Source organism: Gossypium arboreum, chromosome 3 (assembly GCF_025698485.1).
Source record: "Gossypium arboreum isolate Shixiya-1 chromosome 3, ASM2569848v2, whole genome shotgun sequence".
NCBI classification, from domain to species: domain Eukaryota; kingdom Viridiplantae; phylum Streptophyta; class Magnoliopsida; order Malvales; family Malvaceae; genus Gossypium; species Gossypium arboreum.
This window is the reverse complement of record NC_069072.1, coordinates 448,456-466,909: the sequence shown is the minus strand read 5'-3', so window position 1 is coordinate 466,909 and position 18,454 is coordinate 448,456. Positions and strand designations below refer to the sequence as shown.

The 18,454-nt window shown below is 28.4% G+C and overlaps 1 protein-coding gene and 2 long non-coding RNA genes across 3 annotated transcripts; all 3 read left to right on the top strand.

Moving 5' to 3' along the window:
• The first annotated feature begins 999 nt into the window (after positions 1-999).
• Positions 1,000-1,706, top strand: LOC108475569 (uncharacterized). Its single transcript, XM_017777548.2, has one exon. It carries the CDS (start codon positions 1,138-1,140, stop codon positions 1,564-1,566), a length of 429 nt encoding a protein of 142 aa, XP_017633037.1. The 5' UTR covers positions 1,000-1,137; the 3' UTR covers positions 1,567-1,706.
• A 1,080-nt stretch (positions 1,707-2,786) lies between these two features.
• On the top strand, positions 2,787-4,520 carry LOC128290169 (uncharacterized). The gene is made up of 3 exons (XR_008279811.1): positions 2,787-3,046; positions 3,794-3,998; positions 4,254-4,520. It is a non-coding gene; the product is annotated as an uncharacterized LOC128290169 (long non-coding RNA).
• A 177-nt stretch (positions 4,521-4,697) lies between these two features.
• On the top strand, positions 4,698-5,670 carry LOC128290168 (uncharacterized). The gene is made up of 2 exons (XR_008279810.1): positions 4,698-5,062; positions 5,309-5,670. It is a non-coding gene; the product is annotated as an uncharacterized LOC128290168 (long non-coding RNA).
• Positions 5,671-18,454: the final 12,784 nt, after the last annotated feature.

Sequence of the window (18,454 nt, the reverse complement as noted above, 5' to 3'; positions counted from 1 at the left end):
CCAACGGTCCACTAGTTTACACTTTGGAAATAAAAAAGGTAAAGGAATGGGGTATGATTGGAGAATAATATTCAAATCACAACAATACTAATGAGGTCTTGAGCAGATTTTAGGTTTGCGTAATATTGTTTGTAGGGTTTATCTTGGAGGCTAGGAGGTAATTACGGATATTGAACATAAACTGTAAAATAATTATGAAAATACTAAAAATTTTATATATATATATGAACAATAATTAAAATTTAATGTATATAATTATATCAAATTAAAATTATTGTTATAATTTATAAAATGAAGGTTGATATTTATATTGTTATTTATTTATGTTTATTAATTTTTATTACATTGTTTTTTTTTTTTTTTTATTTTATAGTAATTCACCTAAAATTTAATAATATGATTGATTTGCCATGTATATTTTTAGGCCAAAAATAAACCCTCCATCTATATATATTAATTATAAGAAGCAAAAGTTTAATTTTTTTTATTTTTGGTATATTATTAAATTTAGCTCTAAATATTTATATCTTTTGTCAATTTGATCTTTATTATTTAATTAAATTTGGCCATTAATTTTTCAAAAAGAATCAATTAATTTTTTAATGAAAATACTAATTAAAACATTAATTCTTTAACGATGTTGACACGACAATTTGTGTGACAGTCCATCCATACGTACTTTTATGCTAATATGTCATTATTTATCTTGTATATCATATTAACAAATAATTTAAAATTTATAAAATATTAAAAAGTTTTAGAAATAAAAAATAGTATGAAGTAAACGTGAATTGGGATGCAAGTTACATGTTTAAAATTTTAACATTTTAGTTAGTATTTTCGTTAAAAGTGGCAATTTGATTCTTTTTGAAAGATTGATAGTTAAATATAACTCTTTTTAAAATATCGAGAGTTAAATTTAACTAAAAAAAGAATAAAAATCAAAATGACAAAAAGTATAAAAATTGAGGACTAAATTTGAAATTATTTACACTAGTATTTAGCTGAGATATTAGGAGGAAAGTAGGTATCCCTATATATGATTCTTCACCCACTATATAACTTTATTTCTTCTTCATTGTAGCACACATAAAATTTCATTTAAGGTGGATCTGCATTTGAATTCATCAAACAGCCATGGAAGCTCTCCTCTCTCAATTCACTTTCCTCTCAGATCAAGCTATACAAGGCAACAAGAATTTCGATCCATCCGCCATGGAAGACCTAATGAAGCTTTTCGAGATCGAATCTTACAAGGCATGGGCAGCTTTGGAGCTAGAGGAAGACAAACAAGTGAAAGGAGCTGAAATAACCATGCAACAAGCAGAGGATTATTTTGACTCGGTCATGGAAACCGCCGTGGATGAGTTCAGGCGATTCGAGGAAGAAATGGAACGCGAGTCAAAAGCTGAACTCAGTGGTGTTGATGATACTGCTGAGACAGTTAAAAAAATGGGGGATTTGATGGAAAAAGGTGCAAACATTGCGTCTAAATTGTATGTTGAAGCTGCTATGAAATCTGCAGGTTTTAATGGACTTTCACCTAACAAGGTTCATCCTTCATGAAAAAAGTTATATATATATATATATTATATTTATTTAATTTCATTTTTTTGTAATTTATATGTATGATTGATAAGGAACCTTGATGGGGGTTTCTTTGATGTTACTATTTTTTTTAATGGATTATTTGTTTTTAATTAAAATCCATGAACTGGGTTTCAAGAAATTTTTCCACAAATTCTTCAGCTATGAGTTCTTCTTTCCATGCACAGTCATAGAATCGTTGCTTTATATACATTATATTTAATTCAATGATTTCGTCTACTTGTTGTAGCGGTAAAATTATGATTACTTTTTATTCTTTCTATTAAAATTTTGAGTAAAGTAGCCCTTGTATGCTGATGAAAGAGACATCTATTATGAGTTATAATAATTATACAGGGGAGTGTTCGATATTTGAAGTTGAGCTATGAAGCATTTTAGATGGACTGTCTATTTTAAACGAATGAAGATATGAAAGAATACTGATTTATATAGATAGCATGAAGGTAATTAAAGTCATTGAAGATAAGCAACTAAAGGATGCAATTTCAGCATTAGTTATAAGCACCAAACAATTATTAAAGTGCAAAAGATTGTGGTTTTCTGTATATTCTCAGGAAGAATAATCGAATTGCTGATGAAGAGATTCCTATGGAGATTTTACAAGAATTATGTTAAGATAAAGCAAATGGTCTTTTTACTTCTAGTAGTTTGATGTAAACACTTTGAATTTGTAATATTCACAAAAAAAAAAAAGAGAAAAAAAAAAGAGAGGAAACTATTTTTTCTATTAAAAATTTTATCCATTTTTATTATTAAAAACCTGTATTTGGACCTTAGTATGAGATATACGTGACACATTACATTAAACTATCTAGTTATTTCGTTAGTCACACAAATTTTCAACAGTAAAAATGGATGAAATTTTTAACAGAAAGGATCAATTTATTTTTAATCTATTCTACATGGACTAATTGTCCAACTTTAAAGTAAAAATAGACAAAATATAATCAGACCCTTAGCATTTAATTTTTAACCATAAAAAAGGATAAATTTTAACTAAAAGATTCAAATTACTTTAAATGATTTAACCCTAAATTGATGTATTTATTTTAAATGATTTAACCAAATATAACACAATAATTATAAACAATATATTATTTAACATAAAATTCCTTTAACAAGACCCAAAATAAAATGCTATAAAGAAAATTTAGTCATATAGTTATTTCCTCGTAAGCCAAATAGCTATTAAAAGGCGGGAATCTACATATCTCATCTGAAATTTAGATGATATTTTTATTTTTTCAGTTCTCTATAATTGAATTTTCGGGTCAATTTGATGAAGGATTAATTGAAGTTTGATCTTTTAAAATTCCTTTATATAATTTAATGATTGACTTTTAGCAATTCAATTGTGCAGGAGAAACGTTTGATATTAATTTGTTATTTTGAGGTGATTAACCGATAGCATGTGCTTCAGGGCTTACTCTCATAGCAGGTGATCCGGTTTATATACATGCTATTAAAGTTAATCTTGTTAACATATATGCAAATGTAAGGTATATTGTAAGAAAAGTTGGGAGCTCTGGAATTTGTCTTATGGATATCGGATTGGAATACGAGTTCTTCAAGTTTATCTGCACTAACCCATAACTTATTTGTGTATTGTTCGGTGATCTTTCAACTTAATAAGAAAGGCTATGTAGTTTGATTGGTTTTTACCATTATAATCTTTGTAGAATCTGAGTCCTAAGCAAGAATCTTTTAAGAAGTGGCAATTAGATTAGTTGGACGTGCCAAAGTGAAGGTGCTGCTGCAGTTGAATGTGTCATTGGCATTTTGTAAACCGATGGTTTCAGTTTCGTTTTCACTTTTATGGCTGTTGAATCTCTTGGTTGAGTATGTCTTGACATGCGTCTGATATCTTTCTGTTCAAGATGGCATAATTGCCTTGACTTCTTTGAGCACCTTCATGATAGTAGATTTATTTAATGACTACCGTTCTGATTATGAAGTGTTGCTGAATATTCCAATAAAGTATGATGGATTTATTACTTGACATCTTCCATGAAACTATCAACATCCGGTGGGCACCTGACATGTGAGCCTTTTGCTTTGAAAAAAATCGAAATAGGATAAATACAAATACAATTGGAGCTAAACTTAGAGATTTTACGAGAAGTGATAGAATAAATACAAATACAAATCTTATAGCTGTCGCTCAATTAATCGTGTTGTTGCACAGAAGGAAGAGTTGCTCTGTTAGTCTATGATGATGCAAAAGTCATTTTCCAATGGTAAGATGTCACCGGAGCTATTCTCAGATTCCAAAGCATTATAAGAGGCAAAGAAGTAGGAGCTTTAAATCTTCTAGCTCAAATCTTGTGACCATAGAGCAGAAAAGCTGAAAAGTGCTAGTGACATATTAATAGAAGAAGAGGAAGGAAAAGGTATATCAAATAGCTACTCCTTGTGCATGTAGTTTATTTTCTTTTCAGAGTTCTTGCATATCTTCTTGAAATTTATCTAGTCTGCTTCTTAACTTTGGTACATTTTCCAAGTTTGCTGGTTCTATTAATATTTGAGAAACAATGTCACATTGAAGTTTGGAATCACAATGCTTTTGATTTACCGGAAGCAGATACATTATTAGATAGCCTTTTTTTTTTTTTTTCCTTTTCTTGATTATATGATATTTGGTTCAGGGGGATGATGTAACCACAATTCATATTGGAAGAATGAATGCAAGGATCCCAAGTGGGTTCTCAGGTCTTGTGAAATTCAAAACTCATTTCATGCTTTAATTTTAGTATTGATGAATGATGAATTCAGATCATTCAGTTTCATGTACGCAAATCCGTTTTTCTTACCTCCCTCAGTTATATGGAAATTTTCCAAGCTGAGTAATGTGCTGTTTTGTACAGCTCATGCTACCTAATAACATCCAGATAGAAAATGCAAAGGAAAATAATGGAGAGAGGTTATTTATGTGCTTTACCATTGTAGAACAAAAAAAGAGATGCCTTCAATTGCCAAAAGCCTCTTATTTTGTTGGTTTTGTTATTTATAGTGATAGATAGCCATTGTAGCCAAGTGTTTTGGGTTGAACCGTTATTATTCACCTTCCATGAATATATGATGATGTCTAAAATGTACTTTGGTGCAAGGTTTGAAGTATCACAATGATTATTTATATAACTGCAGTAAGTTACTTCACTATCTTCTGCACAGGATTTCTTGAAGGACAATTCTGCTAACTTGTTTTAATTAAACTGATTCAATGCTCATTTATATGCCGCATTAAAACATATTTTAGTGCCTTTGGTGTCACAAAGGTTAGTTTGCTGATTTCTTGTAGTTTACTTTGTGAATCAAGAATTATGGTGAGAGAAAGAAAAGAAAGAAAGGGAAAAGGAACACGACTTGTCAGCCGTTTTTTTACTAACTGTTGTCTGGTTTAGAAAGAAATCCAAAATGGAAGGTTGCAGCTCCTCTTGAGGCTAGGCAAAAGGAGGTAATATCTAATACAAATGTCCTACGAATGCTTGTCTGTTGGTGTTTGTTTCAATTATTCATTTTCTGCAATGGGAATGCCATCTCATATATAACATTTGATACTTTTATGGTGTGTACTGCCGAAAATGGTCCAGATGAGACGAACTCGGTCTTGACAGAGAAATCACACAGTTGGTTTCCCTGGTATAATTTTTTGAACCCCTCACTCTAGTTTACGGTTGTGACTCAATGTTTTAGCCTGCAGCCAACTTTAATCAACATCGACAGGAGCAAGCTAGAAAAGAGAAAGAAGAGTTGGAAAAGTTGCTCAAAGAGAACCCGTTATACGGAACTAGCGGAGCTTCAAAGATGAAAGGAAGAGGCCATGAAGAGGAAGAAGCAACAGGGGGCCGGAAAACATTCAAATCAGACAAAATCATCTGTAAAGAACATACTCCGACCGGAGTTGTCCTTTGCCCTCGGTTCTAAATGATTGATTTTACAACCAGGTTTATTTGTTCTAATATTTTGTGCTGTAGCTGAACTTCCATTAGTAATTAAGAGCATATATATGATTGTAAATGTAGTTTTGAAGTTGAAAATCTATTCTGCTTGCTTTACCTTTAACCGGTCTCCGGTTTTGATCATGCAATCGATAACTCCTATGGTCATCTAAGCTTTGCGCTCATGACCTCATGGGTCTATGATAAACTCTGTTGCTTCCTTAGGGACGAATTGACCATTTGAATGAATTGAGACCTTTATCTCGATTAATTCATACAATCACTTTGAAAATATAGTACAAATTTTTCGAAATTCACTATCATAACCCTTCTTTTTTTTCTAAGTTACAATTTAAGCTCCGTTTGTTTCATTGAAAATGGCTTTTGAAAAATGATTTACTTTTCTAGAAAAACTAATAGTTTCTGATGTTTGGATAGATCTATATAAAATACTTTTTGTTATTTGGCAGATTTCCTGAAAATATTTAATAAAAGTTGTTTTCAATGGAACAAATATACATTTGAGATTTATGATAAGTAGTGAATTGATTACAAAGTGATGTTAAGGTGAATTTATAGTAAAAATGAATCTTCATGATATTAAGGATTAAATTGTAAACTTTGTGAAATTTATAATTGAAACAAGAGAAGTGATATGCTTGAAAATTTGTTATGTGAAATAAGATATTATAATGAATTGTTTGATTAAAAAGCTTATATGGTGAAAAATAAATTACATGGCAATAGGGACTAAATTGAAAAATGTACAAAAGTTTAAGTGTGAAACAATTGAATATGTGAATAAAGAAATTGTGATAAAAGTTTAATGAATTTGTTATAAGGTGATAAAATATGCATAAAGTACTGTAAAAGTGAAATTACGGAAAAAATATGAAATTTTATGATGACAAGGATTAAATTGTTAAATTTGAGAAAATATATGAATGAAATAATAGAAGTGAAATACATAGAAATTTGATATGTGAAATCAGATATTCACATAAATTATGTGATTAAAGTGTAACAAGAAAGAAAATTGATTTAATATGATTAATTAGTGAATATTGAATTTTTATGAAAAAAATGGACTAAATTGAAAAGTTATGAAAGCTTATAAGAAAATATTTGATAAGTGAAGAATGTAGTAGAGGATGTAATATCCTTGTGATTTGACCCGATTTTTGGGTTGGGTATGGGGGTTACAATGAAAAGAGTCCTATTAATTTGAAAAATATCTTATGGAAAAAAATAAAAATTTTTGGTAAGATACTTTACCAGAATAAAGGGATAATTCTACACTGACTGGAATACTTTTTACCTTACCCATTCTATTTTATATGAAACAAACATCAGAAAAAATTAAAAATATTTTTCATAAAAGTTGTTTCTTCGAAATAAACAGAAACTTAAAAGGAAAAAAAAAATACACAACTTGCCTAGCTTAAATAAGCAAAGCTAAGCATATGGCAAACCCAATTTAGCTTTATAAAATTATAAAAATCCAGGTTTTGGTTTAATCAAAGTTACTATAAGATTAAACTAAATTTAATTTTCGATACAATCAAATATTAACATATTTTTACTTTTTTGAGACACTTATATTTTTTGTAGGCAACTCTTTAAGCTTGTGTCAAACGAAAGTTCCGCTTACTTAGAACCATTCAGGGGTATGCCTCAGTTCCACATTCGCAAGAGCATATGTAAACATACATGGAATCCACTTATTAACTGTCACTTTTGGTCTCAACTACCATATCCCATCTGAAGTGATTGAAAGAACGTCTTATCGCTACCTTATCTAGACCTATGACGACAGAACTGTAACACCCCCTACCCGTATTTTGAGCCTAGAATAGGGTACGAGGCATTACCGAACTTAATATGATCAATCATGTAAAAATCATCCATAAAATTTCTTTTAAATTAAAAACTTTCATACATATGTTTAACGTCCCTTATATGGGCCTATGGGGCCCAAAACATACATTCAGGGTGGTTCGGGACCAAACCGTAAACATATGAAACTTTTGCAACACTTAGAAAATTTTCACACTTTGGAGAGTCACTGCATAGTGTTTTCAACCCGTGTAACTCTCTGTTTATAACTTGATCACCCTTGTCAGTCGTACACTTCATATAAATAACAAGAAACATGTATGGGCTCATTTCTCATTAAATTTCTCATATATATACACAATTTCACGTTATGTAATCATACAACATATATCAGCCATATCTCTGTAATCTAAATATATTTTATAACAACTTATCTTGATTTCATCTTTGTTTCATATTTAAGCTTAAATAACCAAAGTATTTGAAATATCATCTATATGCAAATAGTACACATGAGGTATATAATTCCATAATTATGAATAAACACATTTATCAAACATTTTCCATATTCATATACCAATGTCTCATGTCTCCATATATCAATAACCATCATTTTCATGAATTTCGAGTTCAATTTCATAATTATTTGTCTCAGTATTCAATTTATTCCATGTCGAATTTTATTCATTAATACGTTTGAATTATCAATACATATGGACAATACATTCAAGATGAACAATTATATAATCACAAATAAATTCATTTATCAACCAAGTTCTATACTCATATCTTATCAACTCGTACTTCTCAGATCACATAATTCCATGTAACACTTACCAAACTTTGTCAAATTAGTGAGCGTCTTACGGAATTGAGTACTTTGTTTTCTCGATGCCATAGTTCAACTATGGTCTTACACATCTTCACATAATGATGCCATAGCCCACTATGGTCTTACACATATTCATATATCGATGCCATAGCCCACTATGGTCTTACACGTAATCACATATCACACATCGATGCCATAGCCCAATATGGTCGTATACCTAATCACATATCTCATTGATGCCATATCCCAGATATGGTCTTATACAGTAGCATATATCACACCGACGCCATATCCCAAATATGGTCTTATACGGAAATCACTTGTCACTTGTAGCCGAAGCTACCACTATTCACTGATCAGGTAGCCGGAGCTACCATTTTTCACTGATCAGGTAACCGGAGCTACCACTTTTCATTGATCAAGTAGAAGAAGCTACCACTTTTCACTGATCAGGTAGCCGAAGCTACCACTTTTCACTGATCAGGTAGCCGAAGCTACCACTTTTCACTTGTCATTTGTCCTTGATCAGATAAGTGTAGCCGAAGCTATCACTTATCACTTTCACTTGTCTTTGATCAGATAAGTGTAGCCGAAGCTATCACTTATCACTTGTTGCCATGGTCCAACCATGGTCTTTTCCTTCAATTAATCTTGTCACTGAACTGAAATGCTCAATTTGATCATTTATTCAATTTTCATGCTTTTACATTATTCACGATTTTATCATCAATACATATGAAATAAAACATCATGAAATTCATAAAATTAACAAATAATCACCAAAATTTAGCCATATAAACTCACAAGTTCAATTTTTGTATTATAACGATAATCATAATTTCATAATAAATATTCCAAATAAAACATTATATCATTTCTAATCCAACACTTATCGATTATAATCGGGCATGTGATCAATTTATACACGAGTCATTCATATATTTTTTCCTCCTCCTCCTCTCCATCCACATCCTTAGTATAAATAACACACTTGTAAGTAACCTTATCCATAATTTTCACTAATTATTTATGTGAATAGTCAAGCTATCCACCTATGTCATAGTCACTAAATTATTTATATGTGAAGCTACAGAACTCCAAATTAAGATTCGCTAATTTTTCCTAAAACTAGACTCACATATGTTCTCACCATAAAAATTTCATAATTTTTGGTTGGGCCAATTAATACAGTTTATTCATTGAAGTCTCCCCTATTCTGTTGTCTAATAGTTTCGACCCTTCTTCACTAAAAATTAATTATCTCATTGTACAAGATTCAAATGATGTTTCTGTTTATTTCTCTTGAAAATAGACTCATTCAGGATTCTAAAAATATAAATTTAAGCTCCTAATTATTTTTATCCAATTTTTTATGATTTTACAAAGTTAGAACAGGGGAACCCGAAATCATTCTGACCTTATGTCACAAAATTTATCATATCTCATGATCTACAATTCCATTGCTTACATCATTTTTTCTATAACAAACTAGACTCAATAAGCTTTAATTTCATATTTTATCCATCCTCTAATTATATTTCTACAATTTTTGGTGATTTTTCAAAGTTAGACTACTACTGCTGTCCAAAACAGTTTTAGTGCAAAATGTTGATTTCCATTTTGCCCCAAAGTTCACAATTCATACAATTCAGTCCTTACTCAATTAACCCCTCAATTAAGATAATTTTCTCAATTAATACTTTTCCTAGACATTATAAGTTATTTCATAACTATTGAAATTCAGAATTTCTTGAATTGAACTTACTTGAAGTAAAAATATGAAAAACCAGCTTTAAGGGAACTCTTCCATGGTGTTTTTGCTGATAAGAATGCAGAAAAAATAAAGAGAAATCTAGATAATTCCACTTTAGTCCTAGCTTTATTAAGTACATTTTGTAATTTTCTAATTTTACCCTTAATTCTCCTTATTTTCTTGCTGATTTCATGCCATTGTCGTCCAGCCCAAAGAGAACTTGGGTCTATTTTCCTTTTAAACCCTCTTTCTTTTATCATTTAAGCTATTTAATCATTTTCCACAATTTTGCATTTAATACAATTTAGTCCTTTTTGTTCAATTAACTATCAGAACTTTAAAATTTCTTGAACGAAACTTTAATACTGACTTATTAACACTCCATAAATATTTATAAAAATATTTATAGCTCGATTTAAAATTCTCGAGGTCTCGATACCTCGTTTTCGATTCTAATTATTTTAATATTTATTTTTAGTACACTATTCACTACTTCAAAATTTTTCCTAACTTCACATTTAACTTATACTCACTAAATTAATAATATTTCCTACTCATTTGTCCGATTTAGTGATTTCGAATCACTGTTCTGATACCACTGAAAATTAGGCTATTACAAGAACACTTGATTATTTACGCTCAACTCGCTAATGAGAATATGACGTGTGGCACCTTGAGATTACAATTAAGAATATATAAACCATCAGTCCCGACTGAAAAAAGGATACCCTCTCTTCTTTATCCCCCGTTTCCGACGTATCCACCATTGCCATCCAAGCTCCCTCAAAGTTGACTCTCCACCTAGCTCTAAGCGAGGTGAATTGCCCAGCACCACTATTGTCTCCTTGTTTGACCTTAACATCAACAACGTTCAACCTTATATCAACAAATTTTAAATTATTACATTTTTAAGGGAGGAAATAATGAAGTGAAAAGTGTGAAAATGACCTGTTTTCTGACTTGGAACAGTGAATCAGAGTTAGAGCTAATATATTACTTTTAGATTGGCTGTCGGAGGAGGAAGTAAATTGCAGGCTATAGGCATAGATTCTATCTCTTTGTTTACTGTGTTTAACATTTTAAAGCTACATGCATTTATATGTATAATATAATATATATATAAATGGTTGAGGATTCTCATGCTAAACAGTTGGATTGAATTGATTTGAGTAGAATAGAATTATTGTCTTGTTCCATAAAGTTGAAAAAATAAAAAGAAATAACAGTTCCATAATTTTTTTAGGGTAAATTTCCCTTAAAGTCGTTAAATTATTAATAAAGTTACATTTAGGTTATTTAACTTTAAAAATGTTATAAAATAATCATTGAATTATTCAAAGGTTTTCATTTAAGTAATTAGTCTGTTTAAAATTGCTACTATATAGTTTTCTATTTTTGCATTACCTGCACTACTTCTCTTTGACAACTTTTTTTTCATTAAATAGGTTTAAATATCATGAATCTACGAATCAAAATCCAAATAGATTTCTTATCTGATCTTTGACATTGATTGTCAAATTAATTTGGGTTTAAAATATTTTGTTCTACTTATCGACGGGTATTGACCCATCGTATTGATTGTTGAGTTGTTGCATAAAGCTCATTAGTCGGACTTTTTTTTATAGAAAAAGAATTTAACAGCCCAGTAACTTTAATAAAAGATTTTAAATAATTTAATTACTTAAAAAAAATTTAAATAATTCAATAATAATTTTATAATTTTTTTAAAATCAAATGATGAAAATATAATTTATCCATAATATAATGATATAAAAGGACATGACATGAAATACTAATGACTGAAAGTCACTGTCTCTGACTTTGTTGGAAGTAGACTAATGATGGCCCAATCCAGCCTTGTCAATGGCGCTTTTAAGCCCTATGCCCTAACACATGGATTTGCTAAAACCCTAACCCTAACATGTAGGTAAAACTACATGTCAAATCCATTATTATAAAATTAGATTAAATTAAATTTTAAATTGATAAAATTAATATTTATTGTTTAAAAAACACATCTTTTTCATTTAAATTATAAAAGACTTTTTAAATAATAAATATTAATTTTGGTGAAATTAATCTTATTTTATTTTTAATAATATAAAGATTAAATTAATTCATTTAATAGAATGATTAATATAATTCAATCCCGATAATAGAAAGATTTGGTACTTCAATAGTGTAAAGATTTAAAAAAATTCATGTGTTTTTAATTAATTTTTATTTTTGTAATATATTAATTGAAGTATACTTAATTTAATTTTGCTTGTAGATTTTTTTATATATTTTACTATAAGTATATATATATATATAATTAGTATTTAACATAGCAGTAATGAAATAATTTTTTATCTTTTTAACATTTAATTTATCTTTTATTTTTTTATATAATGCCTAGAATTACCTATAGTTCCTCCTTAACCCTTAAATAAGAGGATAATATATTTCAGCGCACTTGAACGCATGTCCTCCTACATTAACAACAATGTCGATGTCAACCGAAGTAAGATTCAATCGACTTTTAACTCACTTTTTTAGTTTCACAAAAGGAGTACTCTTTTTGGGGTGTTTCACTATACCTTAAAGAATGTCTCACCATTTCAAAGGCGAACTGTAATTGTCGTCAATGCTACTTTTGACTCCTCTCAAAATTATTGAAATTTGTTGAAATATTTAATTAGGTTCCTTCAATATTTTTAAAATTTTCATCAATTCTTTTAATTTTTTTAAAATTTTTTTATTAAACTCTTCTTCTTCTTTTTTTTTGAAATTCTCGTTAATATAAAACAGTTCAAAAAAAAAATTAATCTAACCTCAATTTTTCTAAAAAATCTCATTAAACTCCTAATTTTTTTAAAATTTTTAGTTACGTCCCAAAACCTGCAATTGTATATATATATATATATATATATATATATTTATTCAAGATTTTTTTTTTGCTTAAGTTGTGATAGAAAAATCACATCTATTTTCATGATGAATTGTGGAAGTCATTAAATATGGGTTTGAAGAGTGTATATAACAATAGATGAAAGGTTGGTGGAAAAAAAATATTAATAATAGTAGGAATTGTACCAAGCAATTTAAGATTGAAAAATCATTTTTAAAACAAGAAATAGATTGGAATATTTATAAAACAAAAGAGATAGAGATTCATTAAATAGAGTAGGACCCCTGCTTTTAATATCCCATACCACCCAATATAAAATAGGCACGAATAACAAAAATTATTGGAAAAATTCTATAATGGTATAATAACAAATTTAGCCCTTAACATTTTTTATTTTTTCAATTTGGTTGTTATTCTGTTTTTTTGGTAAATTTGGTGCTAAACCTTTTAAAATTAGTCAAATTTGACCATCAATATTTTAAAAAGATTCAAATTGTTAAACATGGAAACCTACATGGCAATCCATGTGTATTTATGAGTTTTTTTTTGAATTTTTTAAATTTTATAAATTTTAAATTATTAGTTGACGTATAAGACAAATAATGCTATGTTAATATTAAGTAGATGTGGATTGCCATGCCAACATCGTTTAAAAATTACTATTTTAGTCAGTATTTCCATTCAAAAAGTAATTTGACTTTTTTTGAAAGGCTAATGGTCAAATTTAGCCAAAAAAAAAAAATTAAGGGCCATTTGACAAAAGATATAAACTTTGAGAGCTAAATTTATCATTATGCCTAAACATATTATAAAAATTTTATATTAAAAACTTATTAGGGTTAATTCATAAAAGGCCCTCAAATAATCAAAGTATCAATATTGTATTAATTAGTCTTTTTTATCAACCTATATGTGAGTTTAGGCATTACACAATGGTTTAGATATGAGAGGAGCATTATTTTTTTAAATCATGCGGATCAATTTGTAAACACGTGTGTACCTGTTGGAGAAACAATTTGGATATGAAGGGTTAAAAAGGAGAATGTGTATTAAAATTTAGGAGGGCTATTTATTTTTTTAGCACATTGGATCCAAATAGTTCATGTAGTAGGTACAAAACATATTTACAATTTAATCCATGTATTTTAAATATAATTCATGCTAGATTTAAGTTGACATGTAATATCCATATTAGTAAAAAAACTAAAAGAAAGACCGAGGCCGAATCGTAATGGAGGCCAAGGGGTACCTTAACCCCCCAAAATTTTTGAACATTTTCCTTTTGTCCTTTGAATTTGTTGAAAATTTTAACTTGATCCTCAAAATTTTAAAATTTTTCATAATACTTTTATTTTTTTCTTAAAATTTTAATTGATCTCTTCTAATTTTGTTTTCAAAATTTTCAATAATTTCACAAATATTTTTTAAAAATAGTTAAACTTAAAAAAAATCTCATCCAACCCTTAGAATTTTTAAAATTTTAATTATGTACTCAAAATTTAATCACAAAATTCACCACGATAATTATGGCACTGATATTTTAAAATTTTTAAATAAATTAACAAACAATTTAAATTAAAATCTTAATCTAGACACGTGAGGTGGAATTAACCTTAATAATAATAATGCAATATACGTATTACCGTGAGAATTGAGTCAACTCAGCGATTCAATTCAAACACACTCGTCTAATCTGAACATCTGGTGACACTGTCAAATCTGACTGACACCCACATATATAATATTTTTCATTTTTTTTTTCTCTCACATCTTTCATCATTAACGCATAATTGCCCCCCTCCCCCGCCAAAGCCTAATGGAAACGTGGGACCCAGTGGGACCCACTACTAGAACAGGAATCGAATGTCGTAACACCACGTGTCCATTAGTCAGCTTCTCAGGACACCAACGTGGTCTTGTCCCCTCCTTTGTGGTGGCCCACACTCAGAAAAACAAAATGGAAATTTAAACTTTTTTTATTTAAAAAAAAAAAACGAAAGAACAACAGTGACTGTACGTGGGAAGGTGCATTTATTACAAGCACGTGGAAGGTTGTAAGAAGGTTAGGTCTTCTTAAAATGTACGATGTGGTCGAATCTCAGCCGTCCATCTCTTTGCATGCATACGTCATTTCTACTTTCCTACACCAAAAAGAATTTTTTTTTAAAAAGACAAAACCTCTTTCTTATTTGACTTGTTTTTTCTTCGACTTGGGCCTTTCAGCGTATTAATATCTTTCCATCCATTTCTCCACGCGCTCTCCTCCAATTTTATTTTCGGAAAATTATATATTTTAATAAATAACAAAAATATTTTTTGGGTAAAAAATGATTAAAGGCTTTTCAAAGTTCAGTTTAATCTAAGTTTTTTAATTTTTTTGAAAAATAATTTTTATAATTTTTAAAATTTATATGATAAAATTTTAAAGTCATTTTAATAAATATTTCTTAATAAAGTATTTTTCATGTATATGAAACATAATAAGTAATCTTTGTATTTATTGAAAATATATTATATAGAAAATTGAAGTTTATTTTGCTATTTCATATAAAATGTTTATTTTAAAATAATAAAAATTAAAATGATTTATAAATTAAATATTATTTAGTTTGATTCTAGTAACTACAATTTTTAACTTGTATTCGAAAATTGTCCAAACATCATTATTAGAATTGATTTCGATTTCTCGATTTTTTCTCATCTCTAATATATAATTAAGGATTATTTCCATTACACGTCCTCAAGTTATGATTTATAGTTTAAATTGGTTTAACTGCAAAATGTTTTAAATAAATACATAAAATATTGATATCGTATCAATTATATCCTTTTATCAATCTAGTCATTAGCTTACTTGTTAAATGCCCCTTAAACCTAACGTAAATCATATTTAAAACATGTATATCATGTTGTAAACACGTTTATCCCTACTATGTAGATATCTTGGATTAAATGTATTAAAATAAATTGCTCTCTTAAATTCATTAACACTATCCGTTTTTCTTTTTAACACGTGAGATTTAAACTATATATACTTATGTTTACAATTAGATCCACATGTTGTAAATATATTTCACATCAAGTTCGATATTACGAATGATTTAATTAATATGATACTAATTGAGGATTTAATTAAAACATTTTAAACTTTATAGATTATTTTAAAATCTAAAAATATATCGGAAACATTTGTAGTAATTTAACCGTACAATTAAACAATTTTATTAAAAATTAACTTTCTTTTTATCTAAAATAAAGAAAATGAAAATTTGTTGATCACGCGCTATGGAGAAAGCGTGCGGGAGGGAGAGATTTGAAATAGTTTGAAGCGTCGACGTCGGCGATTAAATTCGGTTCCTCGTTACTCGGGCTATTTCTTTCCCTCTTCCATTGCTTACGCTGACAACTCGTCCCCTTCCATGCAACTTAAACATCCTTCTATATTTTTTTCTTAATTTTTTTTTGAGTATTTTTAAAATTTTAATTTTTTTTTTCATTCAGCATATTCAAAATAGCAATTAAATTTATCACTTATTAAGCTATATTTATTATTTTTTTTTTGTCAAAATTTACAAAGTGTCGTTCCATTCGTAGTAAGTAAATTCTTCAACAAGTTCGATATTTTTTTTAAGAATTTATTTCTTGAAACCTTTTAAAAATTTAAAAAATTATAGGTGTACGGTTTGATTTAAATTCAAACCTTATAGAATGAGTTCGAGCTAAAACATACATTGTTGCGCATGGTACACATGTTCACCAATCTAACGATGTGCTCTCACCTAGAAACAAAGCCAAGAGTTATGTGATGAGGTCGAAATAAAACTATAAACTTTGGGAAAATAAAGCTAAATCTTTTTGTATTAAAATTATTTAAATTAAAATTTATATAATTGCTCCGTTTAAATAAAAGTTAAAAGGGATTAAATTCAACAATTGGCATTTGAGAGACTATAATTATAATTATATCATTGGGCTAAGGGAGCCCTACCTACCATTCTCATTCTCACATTGTAAATTCATTATCTCTTTAAACACTAGTAAAATTATTAAAAAAAATTAACGAAAAGAATATTGACTTGTTTTAAAATTCATAATTCCAGTGGCTGAACCATTAAAATAATAAAATTTTTAAAATTATAAATTAATAATAATAAAATTACAATTTAACCTCTAAAATAATAAAATTTTAAAATTAAGCTATTAAAATAACGCGGCCACTATGTAAACTTCTGGAAGACAATAAATTGCAGCGAGGTTAAAAATTCAATTTTACTTTTTTTTTTTTTGAAAAAGTGAAAAATAAGATTTAAAAAAGGAAAAGGAAAAAGGGAAAATTAAAATTACTCTGGTTGGCAACTTTGAGGAGAGAACCGTACACAGAAGAAATGAATGTAGAGATAGAAAAGTCACAAAAGTCATGGGACTAATAAAAAAGTACCATTATCTACTACCTGTTTTCATTTTATTTCAAAAAATTGAACCTCCAATAATAAGGTAATGATGAAAGCAATGAAAATAAATTGCTCTGCCTTTCTCTTTCATTACTCCTTTACTTGGGAAACTGAAATTCCATTCTTTTATTATAATTATTATGCACCACTGTTTCCATTCTTGTTTAATTTATTTTACCTTAAATTGATATAATTAAATTAAATAATATATAATTTGAAATAAAATAAATTACTGTACATTAATAAAATAAAGATAAAAAAGTGATAATTTATCAAACTATTGAAAATTATTGATCTAATCAGTTTCACTATTTATCTCGTTCTTTAAGATAGAGCTCAAGTTTTTCTCTAAAGGGATTATTTTATATATTTTATGAGATTTAATATATAATTTTATCATTGCGTTGTTTTGGTTTGTACCATTAATTTCATTATAAGTTCTTATTAGTAGCATATTTGGAGGGCTAACAAGAGTCCAGTTCCTATAATATATACTTTTTTTTTATACCATACTTAAAATTATTCATAACCCCTCCCTAACCCTTAAATAAAAGGATAATGCGCTTCAACGCACTCAAACCCACGTCCTCTTGTGCTAATAATATTGATGCTAGTTGAGTTAAAACTAGATTCGCATTATTTACAAACCCATGTTAAATTTAAAATTTTTTTAAAAAATATTGAACTTTTTTGTCTTATTTAATATTGATATTATCTTAAATGTTGACAACTTTTGGTCTATGAATTTAATTTTATGTCTTTTTTGAGGTAATATTTTATGTTTCTTGAATGGAAATACTTTGGTACGTTGAAGATCACAAGGAGCGCCTATCCTACCACTGTCCCCACAATATCAAACGGTAGCTTGCATCATAAAATGACAAATGCATGCCCACAATATTTTCAATCAATTTTTTGGGTTACATAATCAATATATGTTTAAATAGTCAAATTTTTTTTTTAAAAAAGTAAACATAAATTTGATTGTAAAATTACAAAATATAATGGATGATATTTATGTATGTATATTTTTTTTAAGGGATAGGAGTAGGTGGTGGGGAATTTAAAAGGGCAAGTAGAGCTTTAAATTCTCAAAATAGAAATTTTTTTGGTTTTTTTATAAATAAAAGATTAATATACAATAAC